Source organism: Sceloporus occidentalis, unplaced genomic scaffold, assembly GCF_023333645.1.
Source record: "Sceloporus occidentalis isolate IW3139 unplaced genomic scaffold, rSceOcc1.0.p SCAF_2, whole genome shotgun sequence".
Classification (NCBI taxonomy): domain Eukaryota; kingdom Metazoa; phylum Chordata; class Lepidosauria; order Squamata; family Phrynosomatidae; genus Sceloporus; species Sceloporus occidentalis.
Window position 1 is genome coordinate 233,939,479 of NW_028316982.1, and position 24,372 is coordinate 233,963,850.

Below are 24,372 nucleotides of genomic sequence, written 5' to 3' on the forward strand. Positions count from 1 at the left end.
CAGAAAAGTCTTCTCTAGCTGGCAAAAGGACAATAAGTAGGTAACTGTCTAACCTCCCTGGAAAGAAAGTTTCAGAGCTTGGGAGAAGGCACCAAGAAAGCTGCCTGTCTCCCATGTTCCCAGCAGATGTCTCTATGCAGACAGCAGGACCAAGATCAGAGTCTCTGTTGAAGGCTCCTATGGAAAGATTCAAAGCAAAGCTGTATAGGACATTCTTGGTTATAACTAGAACTTTGAATTGCACCCAAAAACAGACTGGTTGAGAGTGAGCTGTTATAACAAGAGATTTAAATGCTCCTGCAGCCAATCCTGGCCAAGAGTCTGGGTGCTGTGAAGTTTATGAACACTTTTCAAAGACAGCCTCATGTAAAACATGTTACAATCATTCAGATGGGATAGCCGGATCAGGCATCTCCTTGAACTGATGTACCTGGAACACCATACTCACCCACATTTCAGAGAGGAAAACTGAGACTTGTGTAGTCAAGATGGCAAATATTATGGATGATGAAGAATACATAAGCTTGGAAAACCTACAACTGTTTTGTTTTGCCTAAACCTTCTGGGAAGGGCAAGATTCTTTTCTCTCCTCTCCTTTTCCTCTTGCTGAATTAACAAAGTTCTAACTACTTTTGCACTTTGATACACTGTAGACTGAAACAATTGAAGTGAAAGAGGGAAGTCAAAGGAGGAGGAAGAAATTGGGACATTTTAAAAGCAGCTTTAAAAAGCAGGATGACCATTACAGGCTGAATTCCTGTTCCCTGGTCCGCCTTTTAACAGACTAAGGAGCACCTGCAAGTGTGAAGTTGCGGAAGGAAAAACAGAAACCCTCCCAGTTTTCTTTTTCTGAAGAAAAACTCTCCCTGCTAATAAAATCAGAAAGGAAACTTGTGGAATACAGTCAGCACTCCATATCCACTGATTCCTTATCCACGGATTCAAGCATCTACAGCTTGAAAATATTTTTAAAAAACTATATACAGTCAGCCCTTCTTATACATGGATTTTTTATTCACAGATTCAAGCATCCACGGTTTGAAAATGTTCAAAAAAAGTAAAAATTGCAAATATCAAACCTTGATTTTCCATTTTTTATTTTAAAAAAATTTATAGATTTTTATCCCAAACAATCTTTTTATGTGTATTATTTTATTTTTTATGTTATATTTTATATAGATGCTGGTCTATGACCATAATAAAGACTTTCATTTCCTTTTTTATAAGGGACATCATTTTGCTATGTCATTATATTTAATGGGACTTGCACATACATGGATTTTGTTATCCACGGAGGATCTTGGAACCAAACCCCAGTGTATAACAAGGGTCCACTGCACATTCCAGTAAGCAAACCTTGGTTTTGACATTTTATACAAGGGTCACCATTTTACTATGCCATTGTATATAACAGGACTTCAGCACCCACAGATTTTGGTACCCGTGGGGGGTCCTGTAACTTAACCTCAGTAGATACCAAGGGCCCACTGTATTTTCTTTATTCTAAGTTTGTCGAATGTTTTCTTTTAGGATGATGAGTGATGAATATTTACAAGGTGTTCATATATTTAGTCCCTCACATTCTTTCTAAAAGCAATGTTTGTTTGTTATAGTTTTTTGTGGGCTTTTTGGGCTATGTGGCCCTGTTCTAGAAGAGTTTATTCCTGACGTTTCACCAGTATCTGTGGCTGGCATCTTCAAAGAATGCTGACCTGGAAGAGAGTGGGTATATATATATATATATACTGTGTGATCCTGGGTAAGGAGTGATTCCCATGTTAATCTGTATATTGTTTGTTGTTGATTTCCTCCTCAGGGTAGGAGGATATGCAAAAGAAGATTAGTGTCTGCTAATTGGTGATCATTGTCTGCTGGCAAAACCTGTGACCCTGAGTGGTTTCTCATTTGCATTTGCTTTGTCCTAGTTTTGGTGTTCATTAGGACTGGTAGCCAAACTTTATTTACTTTAAGGGTGTTTTCCTTCCTGTTGAAGTACCAAACACAGTATCCAAACACGAATCAAGGAACATGAGAGACACTGCAAACTGGGTCAGCCAGAAAAATCAGCAATAGCAGAATGCATTATAAACTATCCTGGGCACAAAATGCTGTTTGAAAACACTGAAATTATGGACCATGCCAACAGGTCAGGTCAGAATGCACAGGGAAGCCATTGAAATCTACAAACACTTGGACAACTTGTGCTTGTTTCCATTCAATTTCTCTTAAATGTAGTGAAATACATTATATTTCTGCCTTGTCACAGTTCACACCCTTGGATATATGTATCCGCTCCTCTCTGGAATTTTACACTATATTAAAGCTCACTGATGAAAAGTTAGGAAAAATTGTGTACAGATGGCATTCAATGCACTCTAAAAATAAGTTTTTAAAAGTGTTATTAGGTAATAAAGAAGCAACAAAAACGAGAATAATTATCCAAAGGTGATATGATTAACAGACACGGACTGATCAAAAGCAGTTCCTGGCAATGGAGTCAACAGCTTTGGAAATGTATTCTTGTTAGTTCAAATTAAGTTGATAGCCCTTCATTGTTGCTTCCGACAAAATGTCCCTCCAAAATTTCCACTGTGAGAATGGAATGTCAAGAAGACCAATAGATCTGTTCATGTATTCAATAAAGCAGAGCAAAGCTTTTGCAAATTTGCCTGTTTTTATTGCACCTTTAATACTCCCACTTTTGCAGTTGGTTTTTCATCGAGGGACAGTATGACCATTCTTTTCAACCAAAAGTAAGCATCTAAGCTTTTTACATGTTTCCAGTATTATTAATGACACTGATAACTGAGAAATATAGACTGGCACCCTGTTAGGCAATTACAATGTCATAAGCTAGACCTCTGACCTTGTAATTGCTTCGTATTCCCATATGCAATCATGGCACCATTGCCACAACAGAAAATGTCCCTGAAACCCACCTTAAAAGCTAGCCAGCCATCCTGAGCAATGGACCTCTGTGGTGCTGGTGAGCAAAGCACTGCAGGATGACGTGACCAGCCATCTCCTGGCAGTGAGCAATGGTGTAAGGAGCAGAAGTAAAGTCTCCCACTGGTGGAAGGAGGCTGATCACGTCATCCTCCAATGTCCCACTTGCCCACACCACAAAACTCCATCCATCACCCAAGATGTCTGACTGGCTGTTAAGGTGGGTTTCGAAGACTGGCCCAGGAGATGAAGCATAAATTTCATAGCTACACCTCTAATGCAGGATCTTGGCCTAAGTATTTATTCTGGAGTCCCTCATTTTCATGTGAAAATAAAGATTAGAAAAGATGTTCTTCTCATGCCACTATTCTTTCTCCCACAATATCATCTATCATGAGTAAACTCCCAAAATTTTTCTAGTTTGGGGCAGTGAAGCCATATGCATGTCACAGATTCACAAGCTCCACACTGTCACCAACAAAGCAGTGGGACATCTTTACAATACTGAGATAACCTAGATGGACATAGCTGCCAGTGACATATGACATTATAAGTGTCCTCTTAAATTTTCTTTGCGATGTTTTCTTTGAGGAGTAGGCAGCACTCTAATATAATATAAAATGTTAGGACACAAAGAGACAAAAATTCCCACTTTTCAAGTCTTTTGAATCGTTAAATGGGAGAACTTGAAAACAAGAGCAAGGAGCCTATTTTCCCCAACATAAGAGGATTTTCTGCAATAAAAACAACCTCACTGCAGGTTGTAAACAAGAATTAATTGGTCACTTGTTGGTACTGTTATTGTGATAATATTTACAGTGACCACGGCAATGATTGATGATTATTTACTTCTATCGCATTGATTTTGTATTTCAACTCAGCAGCGTTAGAAGTATATGAAAAGTCAAGTTGACCCCTCCACTCCTGATATGTAAACTTTTACACAGCTAGCAAAGCAAAAGCTGTATTGTGTGCAGGCTTCTTTTTTAAAAAAAATACTCAAAAGAGATAACTTTGTGCTTTTAATTAAAGATTTTATAAGCAGGTTTTTCAAGAGAACTTTGAGCCCTTGCTTTGTAAACCGTGCCAGACTGAAGATGTACTTGAAGACTTTTTAACTGGGTTTCTTCCATTGTTCCCTGAACATTTGACCTACTAATCAAGGACTCATGAGCTTAGAAAGCTCCTCGTAATGAGAACAAACAGGTCACTTGCCCATGGGAATCTCCTGAGCTTGGGAAAATTACTTTTTGGACTGAAAAAAAAAATTGTTTCCCATAAATGCTGGCCATTCTGGGAGATTCTGGAGGCTGTAGTTCAAAGAAGACCTCCTAACTTTTCCAGGCGCTGCATGCTTCCAGTACCAGTGTTTAGTGCCATTATTTAAAATTTTACTATATGCTGTGTGACTTGAGAAGATAGTTAACGTCTGCTGGCCTGTGAGTGGCAAAAACTGAGCTACGCTAAAGTCAAAAACCTACTTGCTACCCATATTGGATGCCAATATCTATGTACACCAGACAATATACAGTCGGCCCTTCTTATACACGGATTCAAGCATCCATGGTTTGAAAATGTTCAAAAAAAGTATAAATTTCCATTATCAAACCTTGATTTTCCATTTTTTTATAAGGGACACCATTTTGCTATGTCATTATATTCAATGGGACTTGAGCATACACGGATTTTGTTATACACGGGGGATCTTGGAGCCAAACCCCAGCGTATAACAAGGCTCCACTGTATTGACATCTGCTGCTGCCCAAAAAGTTGTGTGTGTGTGTGAGGGGGATTTTGGATCCCTACCAATAGTGTCTCCTTAAATGTTGCGAAAATTGCTAAGCTCAAAGGAGGCCTGCAAGAAGTGGGTAACTGGGGAGGAGGGGATCGTTTCACCTATGTATACCACTACCAACTGCAAGAGCACTCCAAGTTTGGTGAATAAAGAAGGCTTTATTTAATAATATGCAAGAGTGCAGCCAAACAGACAGTACCAATTCAGTCTAAAACACCATACACGGCTAACCAAAGCAGAGGTTTGGAAAACTGGATAGTGCAGGCTTATGATTTAGATGGGGTGATATTTACAAGTCCTGAAAAGGAATCCATAGAAAAGTGGAATGTGGGTCAGACTTGGGTGTTTGCTTGCAAATTGGGCATCTGTACTGTGGATATTTATATCCTTGAGAGATAATTGACATGCCCACACTAAGGATAAACAGTTTGATCACTTTCCCAAGAGATTGGCAAAAGGGGTGATTCCAGTTGAAAGTCTTAATTCTGGATTAACAAAACAGCAACTGGATCTGGGACAACCCCAAGATAACTGGGCAGGACAGGTGGCTGGGAACATGACAGGGGATAGGTAGGAGATATGGTCTTACTCACTTTACTCCAATATATCTTGACACCAGAAAGCAGCATCCTATAAAACACCCTATTGCCTTTAGAAAGATTATCATTTTTCTATTTTGCCTCCTTCCACTTGTTGCTGCTGACTGCAGGTGTTTGGGCTGAGACAGAGATATTCTATGCTCTTGAAGGATTTCATTTGTAATGTGTGTGTGTCTCCTCCTACCTCTGTAATTTGAATGCATGACACAAAAATACCACACCAAATGGCATTTACAAAGATGCATTCTACAGTAAAAGGCAATGCCACTTGCAGAAATGCTTTTAAAGGGGACAAATGGAGTCTGCATTTGCACCTTGTGTTTGTTTCATGCAGACTTACAACCCCCTTGGTTCATCTCATTCACACTTTCTGGTGCTGGACACACTCACTACCAGAATATAGACCTGATAAATTTCAACCAAGGTAATCTGGACTTTGATCGGAGTTAATAAAAATTACTTTTTTGGACTACAACTCCCCAAATCAAGTAGCGAGCATGGAGAACTTTCTAATACTTTAGGTAACATCTCTATACCTTAAGTATATAAATAAAATTTTAAAATACTTTGTATTACCTTTCCCTATAAATCTGCTGCATGTCACCCACCCACAGAATCTGCTACTACATTAAACAACCAGCACTGGACTAGTCTGAATGAAAGCTAGTGCTGGACAAAGTTCAACATCACAGCATTTTATGAACAAAGCATATGAGCTGATAATATGCTTGAATAGAGTGATAAGGAGAATAGAATGCTGAGGATACTGTTAATTGCATGCACCTCCTTCAGCATAGTTATTTTCCACTTAACCCCAGGAATATCTTCCCTGAAGATCAATAAAGCTAGTTCCTGTCATGGAATAATACTAGACACACCTCATGATCTTCTTCTGTCTCATCTGATTTTGACAAATCATCATCATCAGCCTTTATTGCAGTTAATAAACCATAAAGCAAAAACAAAAACATTAAAATACATTATAAAATACATTATACATTATTAATAGAGAATGATGAATAGGAAGAAATGATGACCTAGCATGCTCACATAAAATAAATTATCGACTAAAATGGTCCTAACCTGCTGATTTAGGAGTGTGGAGGGAGTGAGGGAGGTCTTCCTAAAAGTCCCACAACTGAACCACCACAACAAAAGGGGTCCTGTCTGATTCACTTATCACTTATGCATCGGAAGGGAAAGGAGCAAGACGTTCTAACCAAGGAGATTACTATACATGACTTTTAAACCACAATAACAGTTGGAAAATAGTGCCTTTGGTGATATTTATCACACAACATCACCTCTCATCCGTAGCTGTTGTGTCTCCCCAGTGTGGTTAGGATATCCCTGTTCATTGATGGAGGAAACCCCTATTATCCCACAAGTATGAAACATTGCTGCTATGGCAGTTCCAACCCTGGTAGCCATGAGTTGCCAGTGTCTCCTCTTCTCCCTCTGTCTCCCCTCCCCCTTGTTATTCCCAAGCAAGCTGATTTGTTTTTTCAATTTTAAAAAAACTTAAATCACATTAGCGTAGCTCCGAAATTGCATTAAAAAGTAAAAATAAAAATTTAAAAATCTGAAAGGCATGCTGGCATAGGGCAGGGAGTCGGGGTTAAGAGGGAGTGTGGAAGAGAGCGTGATGACAGAAACAGCCCCTGTTGCAGAGAGATGAGATAATGGCTGCTCTGAACCTGGTGTGTTTCCCTTTTTATTAACGTACACTATTGCAGCAAGAATGGGGCTCATGTGGTAATATCTTAAGTGGATACGTTCATGTGAGTGAAGACATTCCTTAATGTAGCCTATCTGCAAGTAGCAGATTACAATCACTGATGTCAAGTGTCAGGTTAAGTGCATTCACTTCCCAAAACAGATTTTAGTATCCAGGAGGCAAAAGGTCCACAAGCGGAGCCTCTTCCATAGTAGTATTGCATCAACAAGCAAAAGGCACAATGCTGCCTTCGTTCATAGCTGTTAAAGGAGCAAACTACTGCCTCTGCTAGAATATAGACAGCCTGCTAAAGCAAAGCTATTCACACCCTTTGAATCTATATACTTAATGAATGGTAAATATTAAATTACCGAGATTTGTTCTGACAGAAGTGTACTGGTTTCCTACTATTGAGATTAAAAGATTTTGAACTGCTTCCCAGGCTGATTATTTTTATATAAAAACCATAACGTAAGCACTGAAAACACAGGAGGTTTATCAAGAAAGCTGGCAAGTCTACAAGGAACTAGTTAAGGTACTGTGGCTTTATTGTATGGATATATCCAGAGATAAATCTCTCACAGCTTTCCCCTGTTCTCAGACTGTTAATAAACAGCGAACCTATGATAAGCTGGTGGGACTGTTGGACATTTCATGCCATTTTTAACAGTGATCTAGATTCTCCTTGCACCAATGGTTCTTCTACGGAATAGGAATGCAGTTATCAATCCCAACTAGAATTAGAAAATTTATTTTTTGAGACTACAGTTCCCAGAATCCCTCCATTCAGCACAGATACTAGATTCTAGGAGTTGTATGAAAAAATACCTTTTCCAAGCTCTGCACCCAACTTGCCCCAGGTTATCTATTTCTTTTTATTCTGTCTGGTGGTTAGGTAGTCATCAAAATGTTTGCAGTTTGTATACAGTATTTAGCTGTGTGCACAGAGTGCAGTGGCTGTAGGGCAGTTGGATCAGTATGGAGTATTTTCATCCTTGATTGATTGAAAAATCATCAGGAGGTACAAAAAGGTGAAAGTCATGCAGGCAGCCTGCTGAGCAACAGGACTCTGATCACTGTGACAGAAGTAAACCATCCTTAGCCATCATCATCAGGTGACATGAATAGTGATGTGTACCTTTCCTTCACCAGGTGTGTGGATGAGGTCATGTTAGGTAAGCAACAGCAACGAATGGTACTAAGTCAGGACTTGCTAAATTAGCAATAGGAGAAATCAAAGAAGACACATTTGAAGAAATTTGGAAGCATTTTCTTGTTTAGGTTAATTGTGTAAATCTGGATTTGAACCACATTTGATCAAGCAATTTTCTGGAAATGCATTTTAAATAGTTTTTTAAAATACATTTTTAAATGGTTTCAACTTTGTGTTTTTAATAGAATTGCTTCTTTAATTGCTTTTAAAACTTTCACACTAAGTTTTTAGCTGTGCTTTGTTTTAAATTGTTGGAGGCGGCCTTGAATTCTGAGTTTGGAGAAAGGTGTTATGTAAATAAATAAATACAACATGAATATTATATGACCCAGCAGTGAGTGATTCAAAGACTGAATATATCCATGGTGATTAACAGTGATTTACATTTATGTTTATCAACTAAGAGTTGGGAGTGGGGAAAAGGGAAGAGAGAAATAGGGGAACTAATTCCCATATTATATTTGCAAGGAATGCAACATTTTTAAATATATATATTGGGGTTCTGTGAAAGCCTGTGAGTTTCTTGGCTCAGTGGGGAATAGATCTTCAATCTTCACCATCCTGGTTTGGTGCTGTAATCACGGCATAATACCAAACCTCTTAATATGGAAGTCTTAGCAGTACACTAGAGATATAAATCACCCTGTTATATTCACACGTGAGGACAAATGATCAGCTTTCTCCCCACTGCAGGAGAAAATGGGTATTCTTTTGCAATTCCTTTCCTTTGTTCCAATATACTGTACTGTGCAGGAATTGTTCTGTGGAGAAAAACATTTTTTTGGTTTGGGTTTTTTAAGACTTATTTTCTGCACAAAATACAGTATTCTTCTGCAGGAAGTAGTATTTTCTACAAAGGAAACATAATTTCTGTACAGTTATTTTTCTCACAAAAATTGTATGGTTTTCTCCACAGAGCAATTTCTGAGCAATCCTTTAGAACAGGAGGAAAAATGTGCAAAATGCTCACTGGTCTATCCTTCCTAACAATGATTTCATTAAAAAAAACAAAACTTGGGAACAAATAAATGTGAATATTATTTCCACCCCTAAGTTCATCTGAAGCCTACAGGTGACTGCACCAACGGCAATTATCTAATAAGATAATTCTATAATATGTATGCTATTATGGACATTTACAGGCAGACCTTTAAAATGTATACAGTAAGAGCCATGGTCAGGAGTGGAAAAAGTGTGGACTTCCAGATGCTCTGGAGCTGCCTCAGCTCCAGACAATTTAGTAAATGATGAGGAATCCTGAGATGTAGTCCAAAACCATTTAGAAGGCCACACTATGTCCACACATGGCCTAACGAAAAACTCCACTACTACAGTTGCACTCTATGTAACCATTCCTTGTGATAGCACAACTACACCAGGTTGGGCTGCTACTCCAAGGGCAGGGGGAAAATTTCACACCTGTGCTCATTCCCAATTCCACCCCCTAGACCACAACATTGCCAGTGTCATTGGTAATTCTGAAGGAATGCCATGCCACTTCTGGTTTCAATTTTGGCTTGCAGTCAGCTATTGTTTAAGTAAACCTACACATTTTTAAAAACTGGTTTGCAGCTGTCTGGACTCTTTGGCAGTGATTTTTCACAAAGGTGAGAACTGAAAAAACATATAATTGTTTATATGTTATCATATCTTTCCTCCAAAGAGTTCAAGGCAGCATACATAATTCTCTTCCCAGCCCATTTTTATTGTCACAATAATCCTGTGAAGTAGGCCAGTCTGGGAAGTAATGACTAGTCCAAGGTCACCTGGAAGCTTCTTAGAAGAAGCAAAAGTAAAATAGGAGACAAACTTCCACCGACTGATAGATGGTCACTTGTTTATTTCTTATTAATTTAAAAAACTGGTTTCAGCCTCTATCAATTTGGCCTTCTACACTAATTTTTCACCAAAAGCAGACCCCAAAAAGGCTTTGAGATATCTTGAGGGGAGGCTGCAAGTATTATTTTTGGTGGCCTGTCAGACACCTCTGCAAAGGGCAGCTACATAAGACATGCATAAATGATCATATGTGATTGGCATAATCTTGCCATATTTCATGGAACCCACTTGTTTACTCAGCTTCTCTACAACCTGTTGGAGTGCGTATGCTTTCAAAGTGGAACACTTAGACACATCATCTCTTGTTTTCCAGGAGAACAAAGAACAGAGATGTTCACCATAGCAACACAAAATGTCTGTATCTGCTCTGTCAGATGAAAGCTAGAGGTGTAAAAAAAACACTACACCACACCGGTTCTCCACTTTTCTGTATATATCTATAAATGTATGCATGTATTAAGCAACCATGGAACAACATGCTTTTCAACATTTCACAGTTGAAAATCAGGACATGTGATGGTCAAGCAACATTGGTGTGTAGTCAAGATGACAAAAGTTATTAATGAGGAAGAACACACAAGCTAGGAAGAGGTTGCAGAAGTGTGCTTTTGTGTGAGTCTCCAGGAAAAAGCAAGCTTCTGCCCACTCTGTTCCTCTCCTCCTCCTGAGCTGGGTGCAAATTACTTTCACTTAGAACCTCAGTTTGCAACAGCTCAAGTAAAGTGAAGACACAAGGAGACAGTGGAGGAAGGAGGGAGAAACTGGGACATTTTAAAAGCAGCTCAGAAAATGGGATGACTGCAGATGAATTGGGACCATCCTGGACAAATCAGGACAATAGAAGGACATGCAAGAAATAGTGGCTCATTTTTCATGTCAGGGGCACTTAGTCTAAACTGTTAACCATATAACATAAAACACTTATGGCTTTTTTTTACATTTATCTATTTTACCACTTTTTAAAATGACTTTTAAATTCTTTTTTCCCCTCCAGATGCTAAGAGTTCCTATTTTGTTATCATAAGATCCCTATCATGTAGGATAAGAGGTAATGACTTGCCCATGGGTGTCCAATGAGGAATGGAGAACATTTGCTATCCCTTATCCTGAGTCTGTCTCTGTCTGATGAAAGCTAGAGATGTAAAAAAAAAAAAAAAAAAAAAACCCAACCCCACACACAACTAAGATAAAACTGTTAACATGAGGCCAGAACTAGATACTTCTTCAGGGTGTTCAAGGCACAGTTTGCACTTAAGACAGAGTTTGAAAAAGTTACTTCAAAAATCTCCAGAATGAGTTGGTGTCATTGTACAAACATTAGCTCCCTACCTGGGTCTATGGGCCTAAGATGCATCTTGTCTGTTTTTGTTGTTGTATGCCTTCAAGTTGTTTCCAAACTTATGGCAACTGAAAGGTGACCCTATCATCATGGGGTTTTATAAGGCTGAGAGTATGTGACTTACTTAGAGCCACCCAAAGGCTGAGCAAGGATTTGAACCCTGGTTTCTTACTTATTGATATACACACACACACACACACACACACACACACACACACACACACCATGCCATCACATCTTGGAAATCTACTGAACTAAAATTTTGATTAAGAAACTATTCATTTTTTTTAAAATGTGTGTGTGTGGGGGGAGGCTTTGGGGAGGCGGGGAAATTGCTACCCAGCTTTCAGGCCTGGGAATACCCTTGCTTTGGACAACATTCCGCCAGTGCTCTTTTTTTTAATTGCATCCTTCATGATTAACACCAACACCATGGCCAGCCAAAAGAGCCATGTGCCAATCCAGCATCTACAACAAAATAGATATTGTCTCCTGTCAACATATACCAATGTATCCACTTAGTTGAAATGAACACTAGATTGAATTTGGACTGGGTAAAGGCCAGGGTGACTGGCTTGGAGGCTTTTACGTGGGCCGTAACACTGAACTTCATGTGATATGTGTGTATGCAGAGTGAGGAGGAAAGTGAACGTAGATAGGAACAGAGAACTGTATGCAAGAGATAATATTTTCATGGGCAAGGGGCCATGCAGTGGTGCATGTTGCCAACATCTAGGAAATGACTGAACTCTCATGTGGTAAGTACTTATGACCACAAACCAGTGTGTGATTTAGCAAAAACTGAGAAGTTGTGGAAAGGAAGGGGTAGTCCTTATTTAGGATCAGTAGCTGAGGACAGCATGCTCTCACTGACCTTAATATGGCCTCTGCAGTGGAAGATGGTGTTCTGAAGTCAGTTGTATAGTGAAATCACTCTGGATTTTTGTCCAGATTTTAAAAGGAACTATCTAAGGTGCAGAAACTATTTTGCAGATAGGGCTCAGTAGCTTGAGTCACTCCTTTAGTTCAGACCAGACTTTAGAGCAGATTTGTTGTCTGACTGGCATCTGAATCACCCCTATCCACTGGGCCAGTGTGCTCCATACATATTGCAGCAAGTGTCTGTTGAGTAGTAAAGTGGTACGTGATATTTTTTCCAGGCCAGACAGGAGGAAATGCAGCCTTCTCCCTTCCAAATTCCTGACCACTTCAAAAGCTTCGGTTCTCCTTATTCCATGGTTATCCAACTAATCTAACATGGCCACTTGTGGATAATGGACCTTCAAAGACAGGTTGCAGTGTAGACCTGCCAAACAATTCAGAGAGAGATTCATAATCATCTTCTGTGGCTTCAGCAGGGAAAAGGCTCTTTATCACAATGCATTTGTTAATCATATCCCCAATGTAAAGATGTCAGTGTTATCAACGAATGGTCACTGTTGTGAATGGCCACTGTTCAAACTATTTTCTCTGTTGGTACTTTCTGCATTGCAGTTGTTTTTGCCCTCACTGTTCACAATTCCACTACCACCACATATATATATATATATATATATATATATATCCCCCCAACTGGTGAACAAGCTTTGTGCATCTGACAAAGTAGATTATATCCATGAAATGTTATATTTGTTAATCTTTCAAGTGCTGGAAACCATTATATTATTTATTTAAATATTGACTTACTGTTGCCACAGCTATACCTCAGGAAGCAGCCTCTGCTGCCCCAGTCCCTTTCCATTGCCCTCTTAAGGATTTTGCATTTCTTCCATGCTCCTGAGATCATCTGATGTGAAATCCTGCCAGGTGTTCCTGTACAAACCCAGGAGAGGGTCCTACCGCTAAGCACTGCCACAAAGTATTCTGTTGCATTTTTACACATGGTTAAGCTAGAGTATAGCAGGGATAGGAATGAGAGGAGAGCAGAAAAAACATATGTGAAGCACCAGAGCACAGAGACAGTAGGAAAAATCTACCCAAGACACTCCTCTGCATTACTCTGCCAGCTCAGCCTCAAGGTCAATACAGACAGATGAGTGCAAAGGATATTTTTTCTAAACATTGAGCCCTGGTGGTGCAGTGGTTAAATGCCTGTACTGCAGCCACTCACTCACAAACTCACAAACCACAAGGTTGTGAGTTCAATACCAGCCAGGGGTTCTGGGTCAATTCAGACTGGCATCCTTCTGGAGGTTGCTAAAATGAGTACCCAGCTTGTTGGGGGCAATTAGCTTACACTTTGTAAACCACTTAGTACATTGGTAAGCAGTATAGAAATGTACTTGCTATTGCTATTACAAAAGAAACCACATTCTTCTTTTTTGGAAGCCCTATGCAGGGATGAGGTGAGGAGTAGGTGAGCAATTCTGAGAGCTGTAGTTCCCAAAAGTAACTTTTCCAAGCTCTGCTGGGGAAACACCTTTCCATGCCTCCCAGGTCTCTCTGTGGCCACTTCTGCGATGTGGTAGTTGTGGCCCAATACATCAAAACCTCCCTATATGTGTATGTGGGTTGTTGTTTCTTCCCTTAGTCAGCTCTCAGATTCTACAGCGGGGAGCATATTGTAAAATTTGACAGTCAGGATCCAGACGAGTGAATATCTTTTTAGAATATCCTGAAAGAGGAAGGCCTTTCTGCAGCAGGAAAGGTGGCTGCAGATTTTTTGAAAAGCAAGAAGAGCACCAGTGGGATGTTGAAGGGCATTCCCAGGCCTGAAAGCTGCATGGATGACGTTGCAAGTAGGCAGGCAGAGAAGCTCCACCTTCACTGGGGAGCATCCCTGAACACTGGGAATGAGGGAGGAGAGAAAAGGAGAGAAAAGGACAAGCAGAAGGTCGGGAAGACAGGTGGCTTCTGCACCTGACACAAGGGACATATCCTGGGCTGATCCCTTTCCTCTCAGGTTCATATTTATTCTCTCCAGACAACAGTTACCCTCAGAAAAGCCCATAAACCTTTGTCAGGCCTCATCCCCACTACATTTTAAACCAGTTTGCAAACTGAACTGAAGTGGTTTAAATTACCCTTGTTTGCACTTGAGCTGATTTACTGAAGCAATTTGGAGAGGGGGCCCATGCGCTAGACCCATATAATGTGCTTTTTATGCTAATTTTTTCTGCATCTTTTGGAATAAATAGATTCAGTGCAAATGTGAATGGGAGGTGGATCGGAATTGATATTTTTTATGACGTGATCAGATGGTCGTCCTCTGAAGAGGGTCCCTTTGGAATTGAATCATTGGTCAATGTGAACGAGAAGTGGGTTATTTTACAACAAGAAAATGCAGTTGGGGCAAATGCAGTGTGAACCACACTCCACTGTCAAATTGATCCATCGATTCAGATGACAAACTGATTTTATTTGTAAGTGGGAAAGAGGCCCCATTTTCCTCTGGCGGCAGGACAAAATACCTGGTCTCTGTGATACAACTTTTGAAGAGCTCCTAAAAGTGACTCCTACCTTCCCATCTCATCTAGGCACAAACCCTCAGCTCTTGACAGTTCCTGCCACCTTGAGCAAAATACTGAGCTGGTACACCATTGAGCAAAGAAACATCTTCAAGGGTAGCCATCTTGGCCATATAGCAAAGTACAACAACATCCCAAATCCAGAGGACAGTGGCCCCTTTATTTGATAACTAAAAATGCACAAAAGACATGAGGCAAGCTTTCAGATCTCCCAGGCAAAGGTGTTAAAAATCATACACAGCAATCCGGTCTTTGGTGCGGTTTGGTTGGTTGAATAAAAGGATTGTTGCTTTTTGTGGATTTGAGATGTTGTCGTACAACCGAGTAAAGTCAGAGATGTACCCAGAGCTGGGCCGTTCCTCCCTGCTGCATTTGTTGTGACACTTTGTGACTTGTTGTATGTAGACACTTTGTTACATGTGGACGCTTTGTGGTTTGTTGTATTCTTCTGAGTTGTTGTTTTCTTAAACTTATGGTGACCTTAAAACGGTCCTATCATGGGGTTTTCTTGGGTGAGCTTCTTCAGAGGAGGTTAGCTACGGCCGTCCTCTGGGCTGAGAGAGTGTGACACACCCAAGGAGTGTGCGCTGAAGTGACCCTGATCTCCAGAATCAAACACGCAAACCTCAAAGTATGGTAGAGTCTTCTTCTTTGGGGGTTTTTAAACAGAGGCTGGAGGGCCATCTGTCAAGGGTGCTTTGAGTGTGAGTTCCTGCATGGCAGAAGGGGGTTGGACTGGATGACCCTTGGAGGCCTCTTCCCATACTATGATTCTAACCACTACACCACTTTCTTTTAGTGTGTAGACACTACACCCACAAGAAGAAGAACCACAACACACTGGTCCTCCATCCCTTTCCTTCTAGTGCTTGGATGGACTCCTATTTAACTAAAGGGCACCTTCCAAAGAAGATCACCCCATTCCTGGCCCTTCTCTGGCTATCTGCTTCTTCTTCGTGGTCTCTGCGAATCATACAAATGGGTTTCACTGCGCCTGCGCAGTGCTGTTCGGAACCTACTGGAATCACTGGGCAGAGTTTTACTCTGCAACATATTGAAACTTTTTGGCGGTAACTCCGCCCACCCGTTATAAGGCCCCTGCCTTCCCGCTCTTTTCCCCAGTTCCTTTTTTCCGCCGCGCTAGCTGCTTCAGAGGAACCTTCGCTTGCTTTGCTTGCTTGGAATCACTTTCGTTTTTGACCATTCTTTGTCTCCCGCCCCTGGTAACTTCGGACCTTCGGACTGTTGACTTCGTTTTCGGATCTCCCTTCGACTTGGCGACTTTGAAATGCCTGCGGCTTTCAAGAAGTGCGACATTTGCAAGGGCAAGATGCCCGTTCAGGACCCGCACTCCACCTGCCTGCTTTGCCTTGGTCCAAGCCACGATCCCAAGGCCTGCGCACTCTGCAGATCCCTCTCTTCCCAGGCCCGGAAAAACCGTGAGTCCCGGCTTACTTCGGCGATTGCCCTGGGGAAATTGCAAGAAAGGGGTCCGCGGTCTTCTTCTGTCCCGCCTCTGCCGCCCCCCGCTTCATCTTCTCGGGCAAGTGTCTCCAGCGTGGGATCGGGGAGAGCCGCCGTCCCCAGCGTGGTGTGTGTCCCGGCCGGGACTCCTTCCACCACCTCCGATGTGGCCCGTGGCTCCAAACCGCCCAGTGCCACCGACAAACCCTCCAAGCGCCCCCATAAGCCATCGGGGACTGAGGGTACCGAACGGGCCTCCAAGCCAAAGGAGGGATCGGAGTGCCCCCGTTCCAAGGAGGCTCCCAAACCGGAGGTCCATCTCGCCTCGCCTTCGTCCTCCAAGGCATCCAAGGGATCACGGCATGCGATGCCTAGCGACCATACCGAACCGGTGCAAGGAACAAGGTCCCCGAGGCCTTCGTCATCGACACCGACTGCTGTCCTCCTGGACCTCCCGGACAACCCTTTCTTCCCATCGGAGGAGACTCCCAAGCCTGGGAAGAAGAGGCACCATGACAAGGCTGACCGTGATCCGGCCCCTAAGAAGGCCAAGCACTCCAAGGACCGGCCCACCACCGACCCGCTGAGGGCAAAGGACAAGGAGCGCTCCCACTCCAGACAGGCCCGCGCCTCCGCCTTGCCAGCTCCATACCAGGAGCCGACGCCGGTAGACCAGGGGACCCCAGTTACATCCCTGCCTCCCCCGGCCTTGGACTTCATCCACGGGACGGATGACGCCCCTCGCTCTCCTGATCATCGGTCTCCTTCCCATCCGGCGACCGATGATGAAGGTCACTCGGCCCACATACAGGGGATCCCGGACCTCTTCTACGACGTGCAGTCGCGCCGCTACTACATGTCGGTGCCGGAGGACAGAGCCCTGAGGGAGTTCACCAGACTGAACCCCCACCCTGTAGACCGAGCCGACCCGGCCAGATCGGTTCCCACCGTGTCGGTCTACGAGAGGTCATCATCGCCGCCCCGTAGACGCGAGAGGTCGCCGTCTCCACTCCGTACTCGTGAGAGGTCGCCGTCCTCAACCCGCAGACGCTCCCGATCGTCAGTGGACTTCGTCCGCCCGAGATCCCAGGTCAGGGTGACGGACCCCCTCTCCTCCGACCTGGATTCTGAGGACGAACCGCTGCCACCTTCGGAGGCACCCTCGGACGAGGATGTCCTCTCGGGTTCGGCCTCCCCTCAGAGGATGCACAACCCAGGGCCGTCTTCGCCGTCGGACGACGTCAGGGCCTTCACAGAGCACGTGGTCAGGATGTCACGGGCCCTCGACATCGAGCTCGCAGCTGCGGAGGACGACGCAGAGGACCCGGTCGAGCGTAGGGTGCATGGACGGGTCCCCACTCCGCCATGCCTTCCTCTCCTCCCCTCTCTCCAGACCATCGTAAAAAGGTCCTGGGATGCTCCGGCCGCCCTATCGGCACCCTCCCGCAAGGTCCAATCCCTCTATAGGGTCGCCCCGGCGAGTTGCTCCTGGTTGGCAGAACACCCCAGACCAAACTCGGCCATTGTGGAGGGGGCCCAGCACAGCTTCGTTCCGAAGCAGGCTACTTCCCCTGTCGACAAAGAGGCAAAGAAGATCGATGGACTGGCAAAAAAGGCTTATTCGGCTTCGGCTCTTGGGGTCAAGGCCGCCAACTACACCGCCTGCATGGGGGCCTACATTCAAACCCTCATGGAACGGATCTCTCCCATGGTTCCGGACGTCCCAGATGACATCCAGAGGCAGCTGGTAGAGATCAGAGACGAGGCGCACTCCATCGGAAGCTGGCTAATCACCACTTCCAGGAACATGGCGGACTGCTCCGGGAGGTCCATGTCAGCTGCCATGGCTCTTCGGCGCCACGCGTGGCTCAGGGCCTCCGACCTCAACCCGACGGTTAGAGCGGCCATTGAGGACATGCCGCTCGACGGGACCGGCCTCTTCCACGCCGAGACCGACGACCGCCTGAACCGCAAGTTCAGGATGAAGGCGGCGGCGAAGAAGCACGGCATGTCCTCAGCACCGGCTTCTCCGTTCCGGAAGCGACAGCGCCCGTGGCAGCCGCAAGGTCAGTCACAAGGGATCTTCTCCCGGGACCGACAGCCCCAACACCAAGGCTCTCAGAGACAGCGCTTCCCTTCGCAGTCTTCCTCCTCCTCTGGCCGTCGCACCTTCCCGCCTCGGTACCGCAAGTCCCGCCGGCAGGATACCGACCAGGGGAAGAAGAGAGCCTGAAAGGACGCAGCGCGCTTCGTCTCCCCTTCACCCCTCTTCTTTATGGACATCTTGAGGCCCTATTTTAACACCTGGGCCTCTATAACATCGGACTCGTGGGTTCTTAACATCGTCCGTAGGGGTTATGCCCTCGAGTTCCAAGAGCTCCCTCCAACTGGAGCCTTCATGTCCACTCCCCCCTCGGACACCCTTCTCGACGAAGTGCGCACCTTGCTTTGTAAGGGGGCAATCTCCCCTTTACCGCCCGACCAACATCCTCGGGCCTTTTTCTCCAGGTACTTCACCGTACCTAAAGCTGATGGGGGCGTTAGGCCCATCCTGGACTTGAGACAAGTGAACTTGTTTTTGAACTACCGTCGCTTCCGAATGGTAACCTTGGCCTCCATTCTGCCTCTCCTCCACCAGGGCCTGTGGTTCGCGACTGTCGACCTGAAGGACGCCTATTTCCACATCGGGATCCGAGAATCCCACCGGAGATTCCTCGCCTTCGCTGTCGGCTCCGACTCGTACCACTACAACGTGCTCCCATTCGGCTTGGCCACGGCCCCACGAGTCTTCACGAAGTGCATGGCGCCGGTGGTGGCATACCTTCATCAGAAGGGCTTCATGGTTTTTCCCTACCTGGACGACTGGCTGTTCGCAGCCGATTCCCAGGAGGAGCTGCACGAGGCAGTCTCATTCGCCTTGCACCTCTTCGACTCCCTTGGGCTGGTTGTCAACAGGGAAAAGTCCCACTTCACGCCGACCAGACAGGTCAAGTTCATCGGGGCCATCCTCGACTCCGAGAGCTGCCTAGCCTTCCTCCCTCCGGACCGGTTTCAGGCCCTGGCTACATCCCTCAGGCCGTGCATCTTACACAGAAGGATAAGAGCCAGAGACGTCCAAGTCGCCCTGGGCCACATGGCATCGACGACATTCGTCACCCCCTGGGCAAGACTGCGTCTTCGTCCTCTCCAATCCTGGTTCCTCTCCGTCTTCTCTCCGTTGACGGACCCACCTTCAAAGTGGCTCACGGTACCCAGACCTATAGCCGCTTCCCTCAGATGGTGGCTAGACGGCTCCAACGTCTGCACCGGGATGCCTTTCCATCAGCCTCAGTCACAGCTGACGCTGACAACCGATGCATCCCTGGAGGGATGGGGCGCCCACCTGCTCGACCTTGTCGTCAAGGACAGGTGGTCCGAGCAAGACAAGCTCCTCCACATCAACGCTTTGGAGATGCTCGCAGTGGAGAAGGCTTTGAGGGCATTCGAGTTTGCTGTCTCAGGGAGAGTGGTCCTCCTGAGGACGGACAACACCACCGTGATGTACTACATCAACAAGCAAGGTGGTACCAGGTCCAGGACCCTGCTCGACCTCACGCTCCGCATCTGGAACTGGTGCATCCAAAGACGTGTCCTCCTCCAGGCGATCCACCTTCCCGGAGAGGACAACGAGCTGGCAGACCGCCTCAGCAGATCTCCATCAGTGTGCCACGAGTGGAGGCTCCATCCCGAGACGGTCAGCGACCTCTTCGATCGGTGGGGAACCCCCCGGATCGACCTCTTCGCGACCAGCTGGAACAGCCACTGTCCCCAGTTCTGCTCCAGGAAGCGATTCGACGGATCCCTTGGAGACGCATTCGCTTTCCTCTGGACGGGGGAGCTCCTCTACGCCTTCCCTCCGTTCCCTCTCATCGTCAGGGTGGTGTCCAAAATGACAACGGACCGCTCGCAGGCGATCCTGATCACCCCGTGGTGGCCGAGACAACCGTGGTTCGCATCCCTTCTCCACCTCTCCGGGAGATGCTTCCTCCGTCTCAACCCGCGTCCGGACCTGCTCTCGATCCAGGACGGACGAATTCTCCACCCAGACATCGAGAGCCTGCCGCTGGTGGCCTGGAAGATCCGGCCCTGACCGCCTTGCCGGAATCGGTTAGGACGGTGATCCTGGCTGCCAGAAAACCTTCCACCCAGCGTTCTTATGCCCTGAAATGGAGGAGATTTTGCCTCTTCCTTGACCAGAAGGGCTTGTCTCCTGCACAGGTTTCCACTCCAGTGGTGCTAGAGTTTTTGATGGCGCTTTTGGACGGAGGGCTGTCCCTCACATCCATCAAAGGCTACCTTTCTGCCATTTGTGCAAAATATCAGTTCGGGGGGAGGGTGTCTTTCTTTAAGGATCCCTTGGTGAAGGGCTTTCTCAAGGGTTGTGCCAACCTATATCCTCCTGTGTCGGTACCAACACCGGCTTGGAGCTTGGAGTCGGTACTGTCCGCTCTCCAATCCAAGCCCTTTGAACCCATGGCCTCAGCGGACTTGAGACTGTTGACTTGGAAAACCGCTTTCCTTGTGGCCATCACCTCTGCCCGCCGTGCGGGCGAACTCTGTGCCTTACGGAGGGACGAACCATTCCTGAGGTTCCACAAGGACAAGGTGGTCCTCCGTATGGACATCACCTTCTTGCCAAAGGTGGTGTCTGCTTTCCACATGTGCCAGGACATTGTGTTGCCCACTCTAGCATCCGATCCGACGTCTGATGAGGAGCGACGCCTGCACTCCCTTGATGTCAGGAGGGCGCTGGCGTTTTACCTGGACAGAACTGCTGCCTCTAGCCGGTCCGAGAGACTCTTTCAATGCTACTCGGAACCGAAGAAGGGGTTGCCCGTGTCTACGCAGAGGTTCTCCAAATGGGTGGCCAGTACCATCCACCTCTGCTATGAACTGCTGGGCAAACCTCTCCCTGGCAGGGTTCGGTCACATTCCACAAGAGCTATGGCGGCATCCTCAGCTTTCCTGTCTGGGATTCCTTTGGAGGATGTCTGTAGGGCTGCTGTCTGGTCCCAACCCCTCACCTTTATTAAGCATTACAGGTTGGACACCAGGGCCATCCGAGACGCAGCTTTCGGGAGGGCTGTGTTGGTCTCAGGGTTGCATTGATTGCACTACTGGTGTATTTGTGTTATACAGTTTACACTGTTTATACTGTTGAATGTTGATTTGCACAACTTCTATGGGATCGGTCTTGCATGACCTCTGCTCCCTCCTCAGGTTTAGCAAAATTGTTGCTAATTTATCTGTGCATGAACAAAAGACTGACTCTTTATGGTTCAGGATGTTTATTTGTAATAAATATACCTTTGGTTTACCATAGCTTTGGTCTCAGGACACTCCCTCCGCCGCAGACCTTAGCTTGTCAGTCTAAACCCATTTGTATGATTCGCAGAGACCACGAAGAAGAAGGACAGGTTGCTTACCTGTAACGGTATTTCTTCGAGTGGTCATCTGCGAATACATACAAATCCCACCCGTCCATCCCCTCAGTGTCCTGCTCTCATTGGCTCTCTTCCTTCGCCTGCTTGGCGGAAAAATTGCGGAACTGGGGAAAAGAGCGGGAAGGCAGGGGCCTTATAACGGGTGGGCGGAGTTACCGCCAAAAAGTTTCAATATGTTGCAGAGTAAAACTCTGCCCAGTGATTCCAGTAGGTTCCGAACAGCACTGCGCAGGCGCAGTGAAACCCATTTGTATGTATTCGCAGATGACCACTCGAAGAAATACCGTTACAGGTAAGCAACCTGTCCATCTCCAGCCTCGCCCTCCTCTTCCTCTCCTCCGGTCCAGCGTCGGTGGGAGCAGCCACCCCGGCACCGTTTGTCAGGCTGCAGGGAAAGCAAGGACGAGTCCGCTTCGGATCACTGCCTCTCTCTTCTCCTTTTTTCATTCCCTCCCTCCTTTCCCTCTTTCCTTCCTTCCCTCCTTTCCATCTGCAGGGCTCAGCTCTGCCTCCCCGCTTGGCCGAAGGGAATGGCAGGTGGATTGGCGCACTGCATCCGCACTGCAGAGATAACCCGGTTTGGCCCCGCTTTAACTCTTTGTTTGGCTCAAGGCTTTGGAATTCTGGGAGTTGGAGTTTGTTGTGGAGCCCAGAGCGGAGCGGAGCGGAGCGGAGCGGAGCTCTGGGCCCCACAACAAACTCCAACTCCCAGAATTCCATAGCCTTGAGCCAGGGCAGTTAAAGCGGGGCCAAACTGGGTTATTTCTGCAGTGCGGACGCAGAAGCAGGTGCTGAAAGGAAAGGGCTGAACGGGGGAAAGAGAAAGAAACATAAAAAGGACAAAAAAAGGAGCCGCGGGGAACAAGAAAGGAAAAACCACCTCAAAAGCTTTCAGGCGCATTCGTCCCTCGTCGTCGCCCAGATTTTCCTCCCTCTCCCCCTTTCCCCATCCCGCCATTCCCCCAAACGAGCTCCCTTCTGATTGGCTACCGGCATTTGGAGGGGAGGGGCCTTCCCGGGAGCCGGGCAGTATATAAGGCCCTGGGGGGGAGGAGGAGGAGGAGGCCGGGGCTGCTTGGCTTCTTTCTTTCCCAGCTTTTGCCGTTGGTGCCCTCCCTGTTTTCCCGGGGAGCTGGTCCAGCCGGTCTCCTCTGTGTAGCGAGAGATCAAGAGCTCCAGGCCCAGCTATCCCTATAGAGATCTAGTCCTCTGTCTGGCTTGCTTTCCCTGGGCAAGGATTACTGGAAAGGTGGGAGCCGCACCTCCCTGGAAAGGCGCAGCCGAGAGAGGCGGCTTTGGAAGCAGCGCTGAAGGGAGAAGAAGAGGCTGCTTTTGAAGCCGACGGAGCGGAGCTTTCCCTTGCCAAAGGAGCCCCTCTCCAGCCCTTCCTCGGCCATGGCTCGCGGGAAAGCAAAGGAAGGCGATGGCAACTGGAAGAAATTCATCTGGAACTCGGAGAAGAAGGAGTTCCTGGGGAGGACGGGGGGCAGCTGGTGTAAGTCTCTTCTTCTCTCCTCTCTTGGCTTTGGTGGTCTGTTTTGCAGCCCCTCCTTCCTTCACCCAGAATGAGGGAGACCTAGGACCGGGGTTGTGGCTGGGAGTCTGGCGGTGGCTGCCTATTCCGTGTGCCTTGCAGCCTGGAAGGGCTTTCCCTCTCTTTCCAAAGGTGGCCTTTGTGCCTCCTTTCCGTCGGGATGGAAGGGGCTCGGGTCTTAGAAAGAGCCCTAGGCTTCGGGGAAAGGGCGGCATACAAATAGGGAAAGAGAAGAGCAAGAGGAGGAAGAAGAATCCGAAGCTCCCCTCCCTCAGGGCTTTCCGAAATAGAAGAGGAAGAGCAATATGAAGAAGAAGAAGAAAGTCTCCTGAGGACTTCCATAAGCAGAATAGGAATATTAATAATAATAATAATAATAATAATAATAACAAAGTCTCCTGAGGGCTTTTATAAATAGAATAGGAATAGGAATAGGAATAATAAGCATAAGAAGTCTCTTCTGAGGGCTTCCAGTCCTTGGCCGCCCTTTGTTTTCTGGCTTCTTTCCTTTTCTCTCTCTTTCTGTGGGAGGTTTAAAACCAAAAATAATACTTATTATTATTATTATTACTATTATTATTATTCTCATTGGCCGCCTTGGAACAAAAGGAAGCGTCCCCACCAGACGACACACCCCAGAATCCCAGAGCCTGGAGCCCTGCCCGGGCGAAAGCGCTCTGGAACCGGGTTATTCCCTCCATGCGGACGCCAACCCTGATTCCGGAGCTGGGCTTGGGGGCTCTGGCTGGCTTTCTGTCCCGGGGCTTCCCTGGGGCTGGCTGCCTCGGGGGCTGTCTAGACGGGGCTCCTCCTGTTGCCTTCTTGGCTTTTCAGCCAAAGGGAGGAAAAGCAAAAAAGGTCGTGCTGAAGGGCAGGGAGGGAGGGATGGATGGATGGATGGATGGATGGATGGATGGATGGATGGATGGAGGAGGCGAAGGCTGAGTCGTGACTGCGGGCAAAGGCTGGGTGGAGG

At 46.2% G+C, this 24,372-nt stretch overlaps 1 protein-coding gene across 1 annotated transcript in view; it reads left to right on the plus strand.

Moving 5' to 3' along the window:
• Positions 1-22,928: 22,928 nt before the first annotated feature.
• The window catches only part of ATP1B1 (ATPase Na+/K+ transporting subunit beta 1), a 43,787-nt gene continuing 42,343 nt past the window's right edge, over positions 22,929-24,372 (plus strand). The window contains exon 1 of the mRNA XM_089512437.1: positions 22,929-23,357. Within this exon, the coding sequence (XP_089368563.1) occupies positions 23,258-23,357 (100 nt within the window). The 5' untranslated portion in view covers positions 22,929-23,257. The remainder of the gene's footprint in view (positions 23,358-24,372) is intronic.